General features: G+C 39.5%; 1 protein-coding gene across 1 annotated transcript; it reads left to right on the top strand.

Moving 5' to 3' along the window:
- Positions 1 to 327: 327 nt before the first annotated feature.
- On the top strand, positions 328 to 17456 carry LOC102225312 (gamma-taxilin-like). The gene is made up of 11 exons (XM_005812984.2): positions 328 to 389; positions 1735 to 1843; positions 2995 to 3142; positions 5602 to 5693; positions 9721 to 9891; positions 10386 to 10580; positions 12709 to 12828; positions 14212 to 14286; positions 14437 to 14529; positions 16549 to 16644; positions 17008 to 17456. Exons 2-11 carry the CDS (start codon positions 1751 to 1753, stop codon positions 17326 to 17328), a joined length of 1404 nt encoding a protein of 467 aa, XP_005813041.1. The 5' UTR covers positions 328 to 389; positions 1735 to 1750; the 3' UTR covers positions 17329 to 17456.
- Positions 17457 to 17964: the final 508 nt, after the last annotated feature.

The raw sequence follows: 17964 nt of genomic DNA, 5'->3' as shown, positions 1-17964 counted from the left end.
TTTAAATAAAAATATTTTTTTATTTCTAAAAAAGATACAAGTCTTGTTTGGAGGGCACAGGTAAATGGTCGTTTTTGCCCTTTAAGAAGCTTACGATGCTGACGGATATGAAGAGTTTCACCTTCAAGTTAAAATATTACAATTTGAATTCAGATTGCTCTACTCTTTAATTTAACTATAGAGGAGGATCGGCTAATATTTAAAAAAAACACATACTAAGCTAAACAAGATTAAGATTAGAACAATAAACTACAAAGAAGATGTTTCGGTTTTTTGGAAACCCATCAGTGGTTATAGTTTGAGAGGTGATACCCGGATGTTGTATGCGTTAACTTCACACTAACTAGCTTCTGACGTCCTCCTTCGAGCAGTACAGTGAAAATATTCAGGTGAGTGCTTTTAGGACTGTTTATTGGAGTGTTTGGTATTGTGGCATGCAGACTTTACGCTACCTGAAGGCACTAAACGAAGTTCTGTAAAGAGGTTTACAGCGCAGTGATTGTTTTCACTTGTTCAACATTTTGAAGTAAGTTCGCCAACAAGGCTAGCGTCAGTTAGCTTTAAGCTAACTATTAGCCCGCTAGCAGTAGCTACGTAACACCGTGTAACGTAAATGTTTTTAAGGTTTGGGGGTTTGATCTCGACAGCTGTACTCTTTGCTATTCTGAATAATATTTGAGAAGTTTCTGGGAAAGAGACACTTTGTGTTTCAGCGGGACTCCGTTCACACGGAGCAGAATGAAGCCATGTTGCTAAAACGAACCGGAACAGAGTGGGAACACATGCGTTTAGCTCAAGTCTGCCCTCTGAGGGTTCCAGAAACTTGTTTATCTGGAAAATCACGTTTGTCACTCAATCTGGGGTTTCTCGTCACCGTGTCATACGTGAAACGAAACGATGTGCCGTTTCAAATTTAGCTTAGGCTTAAATATTTTTATATAGTAATTACCAGCATTTTTCCAACTTTTTAAAGTTGTTAGAATATGTATTTGTTTTATTGTATATTTAAAAAATTATTTTCCGGTCTTTTTGGTTTCGTTTTCACACTAAAGGATCCAGTGAGGCTGGTGGTGATGTTAGGGTCAAGCTAAACACCTGCTAATTCTAACAACTCTGAATGAACGCAGCCAGCGACAACGAGTTGCTAGAGACTTCCTCTGGCGTCCAACTAGCTACAGCTGAATAAAAGAGTTTCTTGCAACCAGAATTCTGACCCTTCCAGTTTTGTACTGTTTTTCTGTTCCCAAAGATGCATCCAGGACCATTTATAGAATAGTGAACTTACCCACAATGTATTCTTTTTTATTCAACAGATGTTACCGTTGTCTTTTTACACATTTCTAGTTTTTATTTTGTTGAGACTTGATCATTCGGTCTGAAGCTGTGTTGCTGCAGACACACTTAGACATTGGATCATCTTCTAAGTGTTAATTTATCATAGTCGATCAACCATTTAAGATCTTTGTCTGGAAGAAGTTTTTATTTGAATTTTATATGGGCATGTTTTGATCCAAGACTCAAGAATGGTCCCTGCCATGAAGATCCAGCTTGGCCCAGTATCTGGCAGCTAGTTGCCTTCCCACACAGTCATGGCAAATTCACGCTTCTTTAATTTTCTAAATTAACCTGGAGGACACAAATGGGGTTTAAGGTCACACAGTGTGGCAAAATGTTTACTATACAGTTCACTATAGTGAGTCTAAATTCTAATCATTCTTTTGTATATATTTCTAGGGTTGGATCAAAACCGATGGAGACGCCAGGAGTTTGTGAGATTGAGCTGCCCAACAGAAGAATAGTGAGCGGCAGTGAATCCCCAACTGATCTGGATAGTCCATGTCAGGTACATGACAATGTGACCATTCTTATGTGCTGGCTATGCTCAGGTTTAATTTCCTAGATTATTTTGCACCTTTTAAATTAATATTTACAAACGGTTTTCGAAGATCACTGACTTCATTTTCTATAGATATATTTATCACAAAAATGGAAAAATGCTCAGAGTTTTAGGTAAAAATGTAATTTGTGATAGTAGGATCTGTCAGAAAGTAAATTTTATAAGTGATCAAGATTTTCAGTTTCCAGTTAGGATGTTTTCAGCATGTCCTGTTGTTATGGGCTACTCATACTACAAGATCAGCATTGTTTTAGGAAGAGGCTTAGTTGCTGGTTAAGAGAGTAGACAGGAGAGCTACTTGCATCAAGTTATGGTTAGGACAGTGGCTTCCAAAATGTTTTCTGCTGGGTTCCTCTTTGGTTAATAAGAACATTTCTGTGACAGCTGAGTAACATGTAGCATCAGATACCGATATGTTGCAGGTTGCACTGGAGCAGGTGTGCCCAACCAGTCGATCTGGTCTGTAGGGTCCAGGAGACAAACTGAACGCCTCCAGCTGAGACAAGCTTGTTTCTCTGGTTTTGACATATGAAAAATATACACTAAGCTCCAAAAAGTTTAAACCTTTATTAAAGACAAAAAACCCCTCAACAAACATGTTCAAATTGTTGAATCAATAAAATAATAATAATCACAGTAATTATTACTTTATTATGGTGCTGTTTGGTTAACAAAAATCAAAGGCGACCCACAGATGAACACACTGACAGATCACTATTAGTGTTGAAGTTAGCTAATCAACCACTGCTGCGTTCAAGTGACAACTTATTAATAACAAAAAATAACATCAAGCCTGAAAACATAATATCTTAGGGGACTGATTATTCTGTTAACATCTGTCAGTCGTCCTATGTAGACCGGGTCCTTTGAAGGATGCAGACCCTGGATTCAGACACGGCTACTGTGTCCCTCACTTTGGGAATCACTGTGCTGAGGCAACAAAGTTAAGGTTTACTCCTGCAGCATAACTTTTGAAATACAACTGAAGATTTAAGCCCTGACCTTTTCTGGAGTTTTTAATGAAATCTCCAGCTCACAGTGCTGTTTAATGAGAGATTAGAGCTGATGTGTTGTCATAATCTTGTGTGTGTTTATAGGAGGAGGTTCCAGGGTTTCATTTAGGTCTGTGTGGGCCTGAGGAAGAGAGAGGGGAAACCCCGGGCAGAGAGGACAGTCCCAGTGACCTGGGGGAGGCGGAGCTTGATCCTGGAGGAGACTCCAAGGCTGGAGACGACAAGGCTTTTGGTAGGAAAGCTTGCTCATCTCCATTTCCTTTATCAGTTTCCTCTCAACAATTCTGAGTTTTCATAATGTTATGGCGTTTTTTTAAAAGTTAAAATATGGTTTGGTTATTTTGATGGAACAAAATGTGAGCAAAGGTTAAATGTTTGATCACACTCAGGACACTTGGCCTGCTTTGTTTATGTGATATGTAGGTGGAGTCATAATATATTTTGATGGTGGGGGTCAAAGATCAATTCAGTCCACATTAGTCTTAGTAGAACAGCAACCCCCCCCTCAATTCTGCTTTATGTTCTTGGTGCAATTCCTGCCAGCCTGAACAGTCTGATAGCCCTTGATGGAGACATTGGCATTAGGAATGTCCAAGTTCAGCCATGTCTCCGTAAAACACAATAAACTACATTCCTGGTACTCCCTCTGGCTCCTGGCCAGTGCTGTTAATTCATCAATTCTTGTTAGCCATCGATCTAATGTTGCCCATGGTAACGGAGGGGAAACAGGTTGTTGCTCCTCTTCTCCATAAGCCTCTGTTGTTTCTTGCTTGTTGCTCTCCTCAGCTGTTTGTTTCCTTCTTTGCAACCCCGATGTGTCCTTCTCCAGATCTGAACACCATGCTGGCTTCAGCACAATCAGCTGGTCCCTGGTGTAAACAATGTGGCCAAGTTGTTGTACTTGGCAGAGTAAAAAAATTTGTCTCTGCAGCAAAGAAAAAAGATTTAGACTCTCTTAGTCAACATTGTTAAAGATAAGCTTCTAGTAAAGTGCAAAAAGCAATTCATGTTGTAAATAGGCCTGTCACGATAGCAAATTTTGCTGAGCGATTAATTGTCTCAAAAATTATTGCGATAAACGATAATATTGTTTGAAGACCTTTTTACACTGATTTAATGGAAATGACGTAATAATGCATGTGATTTCCTGCCAAAGATAGATACACTTTATTTTCAAAAGACACTGGAACTGATAAACAAAATAAACAAAACAACCAAAAACGAAAATAAAACGGTCTCCATTAACAAAAAACCCACTTGAAAAAAAAACTAAACATAAAGCCAAAGTGGAAATAAATACTGCATTCAACCAAAAGACTGCAGATTATGAAGTCTGTATATTATGTTGCCCTTCTGTAATATTTAGATTTAAATAGAGAAGATGGGCACATCGACTACCTGATGCAATAGTTCACACTACATGATTTTTTGCTCCTATTTTTCCCCTTACAACAATCTTAGAACATTGGTCTTCCTAAGATTGTGTGGTGTGTTATGGTAGATCATCGTTGCCGCTCCGATCTAAATCAGGGTTTTTTCCCAACTGGGATCGTAACGCAGCCTGTTGAATGTGACAGGTAGCCAATCAGAAAGCCTGGATTCTCCTCCGTGTTTTCTGAGGGGAAATTACGTCGGGGAATCCCAAACAGCTGACACGGCGCAACCCGAAGTCCAGCGGACATTGGAGATGATATGTGGAAACAACATTAATGTTTATTCAACATGCAAAGAATATAGAAATGACAAGGGGAGGAGTTGGAGCGAAATTGCTACTGCAGTTGATAAACCCGGTTTCTTTTCAGCTGTTCTTCGTTAACGTGACGTAAATAGGTTATAATGATTTTCATTCAGTCAGGACTTTACGCTGACACTAGCCACATGCATTGCAGGTAGATTGTAGTAAAGCATTGATTAATGCCTGGTTTTAAAATTAGTTAACTGAACTTGTAGCCATTATTTTGTGCCCATTGTTGGACACCACACGGCAGGACCGAACCCAATCGAACCGTTGTACCTAGGATTTCTGTCGGCTAATATGTGGTCTCAGGTTTTGAAAATGGGCCGACAATCGGCCGACAGCTCTAAGATCGTGTCGTGTGCGCTGGGCATTTCACTAAGGAAATGAGGAAGGGAGGGTCAGTGGAGAGCACTGGAGTTGAGCCTTTTTTTTCATTCAGTGTCATTAACAGAAAGAGAAAAAGGCCGGAAGAGACGATAATGCCGATAATTAAAATGATGTCGATAGTTTTAATTTATCGTACGATTAATCGATTTATCGTTTATCGCGACAGGCCTAGTTGTAAATAAATAAATAGAAAACATGAAAAGGAGAGAGGAGTAACTGCAACAGCCTGCATACTAGTAATGGTTTGGTAAGCTACATTTAGGTCTGCTGATGTTTGAAGTAGCTGTTTTATATAAAATTGACTAAAAATTATTTCTGTTTGATCTTTGGCTTCAAAACAGTTTAAATATATCATTAATCACAGTTTTGTTCTTTTTTACTAGTTTCCTTCTAATATCCATTCTCTAATTTTTGCAAAATTCCCTCTGTATGATAAATAATTTGCCAAGATGGCCTAAATCTAAAAGTAATGTGTTGAGTTTTTGTACTGGAGTTTTTAGTGTTATGATCTGTTTATAAACTATTTTTAATGTGTTTCTTTGGCTGTCTTGTCATTTTTCCTGCAGGAAAGGAGGTTGTACTGCTGATGCAGGCGCTGAATTCTCTTGCCACGCCTGAAGAGAAACTGGCAGCACTGTGCAAAAAATATGCAGATCTGGTAGGAATGTTGGAATGTTGAATGTCTTTTTATGTAGGGTTACATAAGACAGTAGACCACTAGACCGCCTCTAACCGGTAGAGTTTTTTCTTATTTTTTAAACTGGCTATTTGTTTACAACTTTTTTGACAGTATTACATAAATCCAAACAAATTCAAATTCAAAAATTCAAATTCAAAAAAATTAAATGCCAGAATGTAATTGTATGTATATGTATCGCAAAATAATTGGCTGATTTGAGTCTTTATCTTTGTTTATAAGGAAGAGTATGGAAGAGGCTAAGGGCCACTGGAAAAAAAACAAGCAGTTCTGACATTAATCTCAGAATTCTGAGAAAAAAGTCAATTCTGAGATTAAAATCAGAATTCAGTTTTGTTTTTGTATGTGGGTATTCTCTCAACAGTTAGTGCTTATTTTCTCTACACCTGTGAGAACTGTGAATAGTATTGTTTTTTATATTGAGTAACTGATTTGTAACACAGGACCTAAAAGAATGCTTTGAAAGTTGGGTCATTTTAATCACCATGATCAAATTAACAATAAAATGTTTAATCTTTGCAAGTCTATAGCTTTATATCTTGCCTCCAATATGTATTTTGCTGTAAATTCAATATTTTCATGTGCCTTGTTTTGCAGTGATTAAATAAGACTGATCTGCTAATTTAATTGAGAAAAATATTTCATTTTACAAGATAATATTTAACCACAAGGTAAAGTATTCAGAGATATGAAAATGATGGAAACAGAATTCAAGGAACTGCCACAAATGAACTCAGTCACATGACAAAAAGCTATTTATTTGTCTTTTCAAACATTAATTAAAAATAGTTAAAGCAAAAGTTAATTCTGACTTTAATCTCAGAATTTTGACATTTTTCTAAGAATTCTGAGATTAAAGTCAAAACTGTTTTATTTTTTTCCCAGTGGCCCTAATCCTCTTCCATATTGGTTAGGCCAGAAATTAATTTTTAATAATTTATTTGAGTCCATCAGTACCACGTTCTTCCCACAATAGTGAGGAACAGAGGGTATAATTGAAAATCTCACTACCTGGTGTAAAACCAAACTGCATATTTACTGGTGGAAAAGCGCCTTTAAGGTTGCAGAACATGTCTAGAAGGATCAGCCCGACATGTTGAGCCATGATCAGGGTTGCCCCCAGAAAATTTGCTAAGCCTGTTGGTCGGGGCGCCAAGGTGATCCACCGGCGGTCCACCGTGTTTTTGTATTAAAGATGTTAAGTTTATACAGGTAAGCAGATAGACGGAAGACGGTGGGTGGCTGAGTAATTGATGCTTGTAATGCAAGTGTAGCTTTACGGACAAACCGCACAATAAATGTCATATTATCCCGGTTTCAACAAATGGGTGACAGAGCGCATCGTGGCGGCAGATAGCTGGTAAATGTGTGTGACAAAAGAAGGTGTCAAATCCCGTCGCTAACATATAGTAAACACAAAAGCTATGAATGGGCAACGAGAGAGTTAATCTATTAAATTGACTGAAGATGAATACATAAACTAAAAGCTGGAGCACAGACATTTTTATAAGCGTATTTGTGAGCCTGCCTCTTTATTATTAACTTGAATATAATTTCAGATTATTTTACACCTTCAGGTTAACCTAAAAAGTGAGCTATTATTGTTACAGGTTAATTTTCTAAACTATGGAGAAGTAACTGTTAGAAGTTAATTTAACATTTGAAATGTTAAATTAGACTGATGTTGATATCCAATAGTAACATTGGTGTTATGCTAGATTTACCAATATTTTATTTTATTAATTTTTTCATCCAATTACTCGTAAAAAATAATTGATAGATTACTCGATTACTAAAATATTTGTTTACAATAGCCCTATGTTAAGTAGACATTAAATGTAAAAATATTACTGGGTAATTGTATGCTATGGGAAAAGGTCACCAATGAAACACTATTTAAATCCACAACTAGTCTTAAAAACATCAAATCAAAAAATACAATTAAAATTAATATCAATTATTTGCACTTCTGTTTAATCCAAATTAAGTCAGTGGCTCCGTAACGCCCCCAGGGATTCAGGGGCCCCATAAATGTTTATATTTTAACACAGACCACAGATAAATAAAGTTTAAATTGTTAAACATTTAAATGTAAGATTTTTAAGGAGCTGGCAAGTTTACTTTGTAAAAGTTCAAAGAACAACATTCATAGTTACATTGTTTTGTTGCCATAACTACAATCTGATGCTAAGAGTTTAATCTTTGAGTTTAAGCTATGTTTGTTCACAAATACAAATTGGTAAACTGTAATTATAACTCATTGTGTTTAGGTTGGCTAATTAAACTACTCCCCCTCCCAGATTTCACTAAATCTAACAAAGAAGCTGTTAAAGGTGCTGATGTTTTTAGCAGCAAGTGGGGCCTATAAGTCAAATTCTGCTCAAGTCCTCATACAGCCTTGGACTGGTAATGCATGATGAGTTAAATCCACTGCACTGCGTTCAGAAATGCACAACAAAGCAGCAGATTTAATTTAATGCTGCTAATGTGGCTTTGGTAACTCTTCCATTTCGTGTCTGATGAAGTTTTAATAATCGCCACAGAGACTGTTTTGATTGCTCGCGTTTATGAGACGAGTTTTACAGATCTTTGTGCGGCTGCATGCATTAATTCTGCCTGACTAAGTGGACAAAGCATTTGCATTGATATGGTTTGACGCATCTTGTAACCGGAAAAATAATACTAAAGATAATAATATAATATAAAACCAGCATGATGGGTGACTACAAGGCGAGTGTGAAAGCGTGTTGAGATGTAAATGCCGCACATAAGTCTGTTATGTGCGGCTCTGGTGAGAATGGTGAGATAAATCATTCTCACCACTCCCTCAATCCGCACCCCTGAAAGTGCGACTACAAGTTATTCCTGCGGTTCACGTAGACCTGCCCAACCAGCACTAACGCGGTGGGGTTTAAACCCTTACCATGATATAAAGTTCTCCAAAGAAACATAATTCCTCACAGGGGGTCGATGTAAATATCCATACAGGTCAGCCTGTCCAGTTTGAGTGAAAGGAGGCTTGCGCGATCCTTTCTGAGGTAAACTTCAGTGATCGAGCAGCGTCAACGCACAGAGGCGCCAGCAGTGTGATTGGTCCGCGCTCCCTGCTTTGTTACCATTTAAATTAATCGACTATAAACTTATCTTTAAGGAATAAATCTGATCTGCCAGTGAAACGCTCAGAGTAACTAAAAAAAAATCCTAAAAGCAAAAACCATCAACGCATAGCCTGATGGGGATGGGGGGCTTGTAAAGCATGGCGGGCCGCCAGGCCTGTGATACACTGCTGGAAACCCTGCATGATATGTTTGTGGGGCCAGCCAGCTGCAGGATTAAGGTGGAAGTAGTTTGATCTGCTTTAATATTTGTCATTAAATTACATTAAGTGCAGAGAATGAACACATCCTTGAGCTTAAGGTCTCAGGAATGCTGTTGATGTGTTCTTTCCTTTAGAACAGGGAACCTTCTGAGCCACATGTTCTGTGTTGTGATGCCAACTTTATTTTTGAAAGCACAAAATCATTGAATGACTATGTGAGAGAGACTGACATTAGTTTTCTAAAGCTTGATTTGGGACCATGTTCACACACAGACCAGCACTGTGACTGAACACCCGATGCAGTTTTCTGACCAATTAACAATCTTGAAGAACCCTCCTGACCTGCCAATACTTTTTTTTTTGTCTGCCTGAAGAAAAACAAACAAAATATGTAGACATTATATGCATATTTGCAGTTCATGCTGGGTGTATTAGTCAAACCTCTCATGGCAGAGTAAAAGAGGACAGGTTGATTTTTTTTTTTTTTAAACCTTTTCTGAGGTAGATAAGATCGGTGGATAAGATCAACCTCACATTTAGGTATAGACAAATCACTGATCTCCTAAAATTAAGGAAATCAGGGCTGATTTATTGGTGCATCCCTACAAGATTATGTAGCTTTTATTTACCTTTTATTTTCATGTGTTTGTGGCTTTGTGGTTGGTTCAGCTGGAGGAGAGCCGCTGCATGCAGAAACAGCTGAAAGCCCTGCAGAAGAAGCAGTCTCAGATTGTCAAGGAGAAGATCCACCTGCAGGGAGAACACAGCAAAGCCATCCTGGCCCGCAGCAAGCTGGAGAGTCTCTGCAGAGAGCTCCAGAGACACAACAAGACACTGAAGGTAATGGCTCTGTTCACAACCATTAAGCTCCTTAAAGTCCGCAAAACTTTGCATATATTCCATTTCATTGTGCATGTTTTAATTTACAAAGCCCTTTATACAGCTAAGATGTTTTCTATTTTAAATTTATTTCTAACAGATTTGACCGTTGATCTTCAGTGATGCTAAGCAACACAATGCCCCCAGGTAGTGGAGAGGCAGTTCATAGGTTGGTCAGAGAGAATTTTTCTAGCATGCTCTGAAGCAGACCAGGACTCCCCATCAGAAACTGGGCCACAAACATGTCTCTAAGACAACCACTGCCTTGCTGAAGCAACTCTACTCTGATACAATGTCAAGTAGTCAGTTTACAGTTTGTATAACAAAGTGTTATATCTTCAGGTTAGGCCCATGAGAAGATGAAACTAAACATTTACATAACTGTGAGGGGTGCACTTACTTTTGTGAGCTACTGTAATAATGTTGAAGCAGATTGGCTCTGTGTTCACTGCCAGGAGGAGAACGGCCAGCGGTCCAGAGAGTATGAGGAGCAGCGGAAGGAGGCCATGCTGCACTTCCAGATGACTCTGGGTGACATTGAGGTGCAGATGGAGCAGCACAGCTCCCACAACGCCAAGCTGAGGCAGGAGAACATGGAGCTGGCCGACAAGCTCAAGAAGCTCATTGAGCAGTACGAGCTCAGAGAGGAGGTCAGAACCAAATGTAGCAGTCATGTTGCAGTTTCACTCAGCACCATGGGCAACTTCAGGTTGCTGTGAGTCAGGTTCTAAAAGTGGTTTCTACTGTAACAGCTTCCCATCTTCTGGTTTATGCGTCCAGTCTGCTTCACACGAACATTTAATCTGCCAAGTCACACTTAACCTTCCTCCTGCCACCAGGTCAGTTCAAACTAGAAATTGACCGGCAGAAATTATTTTGACATCAGACTAACAGATCTCAGATACGTGCTGACTAATGTCAGTCTCTTTTTGTTTGTTTAGTTTTTTGGGGGTGTGAGGAGGGGTGATTCTTGAAGCCAGTATTGCTTTTTCTACCTCTGTTTACATGATAAAAACACAATGTAACAAATGTTATTGACAAATGTCAATTTAAAACTGCGGAAGGGTTTTAAGTTCTCCAGAGCATTGCAATGTAACAAGAAATTGTAAAAGAGAAAATAAATTAATGCATAGTTCACAAAAGTGACAGTACATAAAAAAACTACACACAAATTCTTCAAAGAATTGTCGCAGTAAATAAAAATATTGCATTAAATACTGAATATGAACAGAGAAAAAAATATTGAAAAGAAAACTTAAGATTGAGGAAAATGAAAATTAAAGAATAGTTATGATATTACAAATTAATTAATAGTTATGATATTTGCATTAATTCTGTTTAAAAATTCTAAACAAATATTACTTTGTCACATTGTGTAATCAAAGAAGTTTGGAAAGTTCTTTTTTTTTGGTTGCAATATTTGCCACATTAATTACGTTATCAAGTCACTTGTTTATTTTTATAGTTATTGTAAATTTCGGTAGGATCAGCCCTCCATACAGCTAGGCTTCGCATCACACTTCATCTGTATATCTTCAGTTTAACTTTCACATCTCTGTGATTCTGTGCATGAATGGGTGAATGACTGAATGTAGCTCAAGAGTCCCCAGACAACTCCAACACTGTATAAAGCAGGTCATTTACCATTTCTTGGTGAATCTGCCACCCTTTTTCTGTTTTCCGCTGGTAAATGAGAAACATCTGCGCCACGGAGCGAAGTTGATATTAAGTACCATCAACTAGTTTTTCCCAAATGCATCTGCAGATTTGATCTCTGGTATGTAAACCATGGATATATTCTGAGCCAGTAAAGTTGCCACCAATGACACTATGGGGAAACAAAGATTTAGGTCGTTTCCGACATCACTGGCATCAGCTTTGCCAGCCGCGCTGTTTATCGAACTCGGAACATTTTAAGATTGTCATAAGGGGAAAATCAAGGGAAAAAATTTAAAATTGTGCCATGTGAACTAGGCTTTAGCGGACACACCAACATGCAGAAACCTCGTTGGACGGTTCACACACACACACACACACACACACACACACACACACACACACACACACACACACACACACACACACACACACACACACACACACACACCCTGGGCGGCAGTAAAATTGTCAAGTATTCACCGGTCCGCAGTGATAAAAAGATTGGGGACCACTGATCTATACCACGTGAATAGCTAACATCTTCCGTATTTCGACTTTTCAGGATTCAGCCAATCAGTGCCATGGAAAATGAATGGCCCTCTCGGATTAGCCAATGATACAATTTCATGTAGCATTGGTCCTTCGTGTTTCAGTTTATCAAGCTGCATTTTCTTTGGAATATTGTATATTGTATATATAATATATATAATATACAGTATATATACAATTGTATATTGTATATATAATATATACAATATACAATATTGTATATACAATGTATATATAATGTAATTATAGTGTATAGAAGATGTTGAATAATAGTTCGCATTTATCCAACATTGACTGCGACATCTTTCATATGTGATCAGAGAACCGTTGATGACTTTTTATAGGACAGATAATATAAAGTTATAAACTGTAGTGCGAAAATATCGTCAGCTACTCCGATTATGATCCTTCCATAAATGCTGTGATCTGCAGCCTGTTCCAGTACTTGCGACTGGAGTGGAACCTGTCATAGCTAGGAAGGTTTTCTAATTGTATGGATACAATTAATGAAAATGAAGACGTTTGTGTTCCTTTGTTCATCTTGCGTTCTGACATTGTTTTCTTCTGCAGCACATAGACAAGGTGTTCAAACACAAGGAACTGCAGCAGCAGCTAATGGATGCCAAGCTGCAAAGAATCACTGAGATGATGAAAGAAGTGGAGGAGAAGCAGCAGCGGGAGAGAGAGTTTGTAAGATAATTTCTTCTTTTTAACTATCTGTCTGATATGTGTGTGGTCATTAGAACACCTTGGCAGATTATTCATCAGAATATTGTGGCCAAAACGCACCATATCTGTTTTTGCATCCGATCCAACTGAGAATTGGGTTGGAAGATGTAAGCAGTAAATAGAACACATTGTAGTCAACGGGGCCTAGCTGACAGCTAGTGATTCTTGTGACTCTGACCAAGTTGGACCTCCAGTCAATACGTGAACAACCTGGGGTCAGAGCTACACAACACATGCAGTATAAGGTGTTTTTACACTGACAAGTCGTGCTCTAATCGGTTAATGTGTGGCTCAGTTTTACCTCAGGTAGTGAGCTTTTCAACGGTCAACTGTCACTCAAATGGTTTTGGTGTCTCGATTGGTCCTGCTAGTTTTACCCCTGAGGTAGGTATGAAAATCTGGGAACAGCCAGGTAAAGCCGGGGCAGATCTGGAAAATGAATCTGGCCAAGGTGGTGCGGACTGTGCCTTTAAACTAGAATGTCAGTTAGATGCATTGGCCTAGTATAGTACACCTGCTTTGGTAGAAAATATAAACTTGAATCTTCTACACACAAAAAGAGTAGAGTTCTTACTCTGTGTAGGACCCAAGAAGTACAGGAAGATGAAAGGAGATAGCAGCTCTGAGCTTCCTGCTAGACCAGCTTGCATTCATGCTGCCATGACTTCTTGTACCAACTCTCATGAATCCCTCTTTGAATACTTGATCTCAGTCCGATGGTACTGACTCAAGTCGGAGCTGGCATGTCAAAAAAAAAAAAATAAAGGGATTAAAGCTTTAACAATCGGACGCGAGCGTTGTGCTTTGGCCTTTAGAATAATGGTTCTGATGTTTAATACTAATGAGTTTTACACAGTTTTCTTTTTTAAGTACACTTTAAAAAGCTGTGTGACACAAATGAGTTTCAGTTCTAGTCCCACTCAGGCTGCTATCTCACACTCAAACAGGCAGTATTATGTATTTTCTTTGCACATAGTGCCATTTTATATCACAATCAAGTAACTGTTTCCTTCAGTTGTTATAAATATGCTATATATATCAAATACAACAGTCAATAGTCCAATCCAAGCAGTTATGTGCTTGGATTGGACTATTGACCACTCTGGGTTAGTAATCACCCCTCTACACCAGGATGAGATGGCTCTCTGCTGCTACTTTCTTCCCTCTCCATGGTGGCTCTTCATTCTGAACACTGGGGAGGTTGAAGAACTCTGTGAACTTTGTAGTAGCGTCAGCCGTGTAGAATGGAACATAAGCACTTAAACTTTTAGCAAGACTACAGAGGGAAAATTAAGGGTTGAAGCTTAGTTCAGGGTTAAACACCTGTCTGTGTTGGTGTTTCAGCTGCTGAAGGACGCCACAGAGTCCAGGCGCAAATGTGAGCTGATGAAAGAGCAAGAATCTCAGTTGAAACAACAGGTGAGCTGGTCCAGTCAGGATGGATGCTTCTGCATGTTTTTTTTATCTCATCTGCCTTTGACTGTATAGCACAATGCAACACAATGTGCTGTAATAAAGTAAACATAGTGTTGTACACATGAGCTCTGGTATAATGTTCTCTCCTCTCAGCTCTCCCTGTACATGGACAAGTTTGAAGAGTTTCAAAGCACTTTGGCGAAAAGTAATGAAGTCTTCACCACCTTCAGACAAGAAATGGAGAAGGTGAGCTATGGATCTTCACCTCTTTGTGTCTTAAATGTTAGACAGCAGCCTCAGGTCTACGACTTTGACATCATTTAACCAGAGAAGAACATTCTGTCTCACAGCTGTGACCTGTCTAAAAAGTTCACAGCAAAATTGAAACCCATTCAGAGAAGTTCCATCAAATGAAGACTTCAGATGGAACCAGAAACTCGAGTTCAAAAAGTAAATCAGACTCAAATTAGACTTGTGTCCTGAAGACTTGATGCTTGACTTGGAAAGATCATGACGTCCTCCCTGAGAGCTCCCATCTCTGCCTGGAGATTCCTGCTAGGAGTTGCAGCTTCAGAATGATTCATACACTGCTTAGAGCCACTCCAAGCACCAACACAACATAAATTTTGATCTTATTGAGGATGTGTGGAGGAGAAGGAGTTGCGTGCACGGAGATCAGAAAACTCGGGCAACCAAAACAGTTTCTGTGGCTCTCATTAAACACTCAATAGAAACGAAATGGAAGAGCTACTAAAGCCACATAAATTAAATCTCCTCGTTTGTCCCTTTGTAAGCAACTCAAGTCTATTTTTCTTTAATTTTGCTTCCAAATCACAAATGGCCCTAAATGTTATTAATGTACATAGCACTTGGTAGTAAAGAACAACTTTTTTATTATTATTATTTCCATGTGTTTGACATCATTGGTAAGCTTAGACTCCATACTTTCAGAATCTGTAAATAAATCAAAATACCCAAGAAGACCTGTTCATGGCTTAGTTGTGGCCTGTCACATTTACCAAACACCACCACTCTTCGCATTATGATGAACAAAGAAAACGTTGGTTATGTATTGTAACCTCAGATTCTATGAGTATAGGCTTCGCCCTTTAAGGCTATCGCTAGTGGATTTATCCCTCGCGCTCAGCGCAGCACTGAAAAAAGCTTAGTCCACGCCCACCTACTGGGTGGGCCCCTCCCTGGTCTCTATAAATAACAGTCAGACCGGACAAACGACTCCCCAACAGTTAGGGACCGGACAAACGACTCCCTAACAGCGTTTTTCTTCAGCTATTCAGGAACCATTGAGGCCCACAGCTTAAAGGGCTGCTTCTATGCTCATAGAATCTGGGGTTACAGTTCGTAACCAACGTTCTATTTTGTATAGGCTTCGCCCTTTAAGGCTATCGCTAGTGGGTTCTGCTCCGGAGATGGTAGAAGTGTCTCCACGATCCCCTTGAAAGGGGGAGGCCTGCCTCCAAACTGCAGCGTGTAACCCCTGCTGATTAGCCGATCCATCCACCTGTCCAGGGAACATGCACGCCGCCACTCTGAATAATGTTCTGAAAGCGGGCGTGCATTCATGTGAGGTGCTTGTGGTTCGCATGAACTCCAGCCAAGCCTTAAAGGGCGAAGCCTATACGAAATAGAACATCAATACGTAAGTTAAGAGACTGATATTAGCATTTCAGGTTTCCTCATATGTTCAGATGTGTTATCGTGATTTCAGGTTAGGTGGTCCCTAACTGTTAAAAGAGTTAAGTGGTCCTCACCCTGAAAAAGTTTGAGAAACACTGGGCTAAAGTGTTTGTGAATAACTTTTATCTTGCTGAGGGAAAATTCGGAGAATAATCTTGTCAGAATTTGAGAAATTTTAACAATTTTCCTATATTAGGAGTTACTTTTAGTCTGAGGAAGCTTCGAGACTGAGAGTTAGAGGAAGCTGCCAAGTTTTATTTTGGAGGAGGAGCTTGGTTATCAGCCTGTAGCTTTGGTAAGATTATTATGGGATGTTGGTGTCTCACAACAGTCTAGTCATTGAAGGAGTTTGAGTCCCTTCAGAGCAATATAAACCTACCAACATTTTATCTAAGCTAGAAGCAACATTTCAAGGAAACTTCTAGCCAAAATTATCAAAATGTTCCATTTATAGCAGTTTCACACTAATTTCAATCTGAATAAATATTTATAGTACCGTGAGACATAAGTTCTAAGTAGATCGGTAAGATACCACCAGCCCCATGATTGGTGTGGATTTACTTCCAGATGACAAAGAAGATCAAGAAGCTGGAAAAGGAGACAACGCAGTGGAGGACCAAGTGGGAGAGTAACAACCAGGCGCTGCTGCAGATGGCCGAGGAGGTGAGCCCCTTACCCACAAACTCTTTAAACTAGGGCTGACAACGTTAAATCATGACATTAATTTGAACATTTTAGCACACTAATATTACATGATACAGACTACTGATACTATCTATTTCAGTAATCTGTATCATGATTACTGAAATAATCTCTTGTGGAGGGCCAATTATAGCTTTCTTGCATCGCTAGGCTGCAAGAAAAATAGCATTGCAGAAGGAGGGGTTTTACCAAGAGTATCATTTCTGTGAGAAAAACTGTGCATATTTATAGTTGGATAGGTTATGGGAACTTTTTTATTTTTTTAAATCAACTGATAGTACTGCTCTACACAGTCGCTGTGTCTGGAACACTCCTCTGTTGCAGAAAACGCTGCGTGATGGGCACTTCAAGGCTCTGCAGGGGAAGCTGGAGCTGCTGGAGCGCCTGTGCAGAGCTCTGCAGAAGGAGAGGAACGACCTGAGCAACCAGCTGAGCCTCCTTCAGGAGCAGAGGGACAAGGGGCCGGTGCCACCTGGCTCCGATCAGCACGAGGCCTTGGCCATGGAGAACAAGGAAGACAAAGAGGAAGATTCTGAAGATTTGGCGCACGATGAAGCGCTGGAGGCGGGCGAGGAGCCCCCGCAGCATGCTGCTGATAAAACCACTACTACTGCAGCAACAACACCGACCAGGCTGCTGGACTGAAGCTGCTATGGGGCAGTTTGAAACATTACCATTACTAAAGATTTACCCTTTCACAATTGTAAACTATATCTTTTTGATCTTTCTGTGTTTTTACACTTTGCTCAATAAAATTATTGTATGAAGAATTGCCACATTTCTAAGGCGCTGTGCAGTGAGCTGTGAGCAAAGCCCTTTCCTCCACCAGTCAGGCTGAGTTGGTCCTGGAGCATATCATTCCAGCAGACTGCAGTACGGGGTGGGGGTTGACTGCCTTTCTGTTTAATCACAACATATTTTCCTCAAAGCTTCTGCTCCCTGAAAATATGACTAGCAGATAAGGGCCACTAGATGTTTGAGGAGCATCAAATTGTTGAGCTATTTTTCTAAGTCACATTCTCATTTGTATTTTTCAAGGAAAGTTCCTTTAAAATCCATCATATGGAGTTCTAACAGGTGTTTAGGGTTTCTTTTGGTTCCAACCAGTCAGTTGTAGTTGGTGTGAATGTATCATGATGTGGTCTGTCTGCTTTAGTCTTCCTGGCTTTAACCTGGCCATCTGCTGTCTGCTGCCCCCAGTGGGTCATTTAGGAACCATCCATCCATCCATCCATTTTCTGTTCACCCTTGTCCCTAATGGGGTCAGGAGGGTTGCCGGTG

Source organism: Xiphophorus maculatus, chromosome 4, assembly GCF_002775205.1.
Source record: "Xiphophorus maculatus strain JP 163 A chromosome 4, X_maculatus-5.0-male, whole genome shotgun sequence".
NCBI classification, from domain to species: domain Eukaryota; kingdom Metazoa; phylum Chordata; class Actinopteri; order Cyprinodontiformes; family Poeciliidae; genus Xiphophorus; species Xiphophorus maculatus.
The sequence above is the reverse complement of the archived record's forward strand: the minus strand, read 5'-3'. Positions and strand labels throughout refer to the sequence as shown.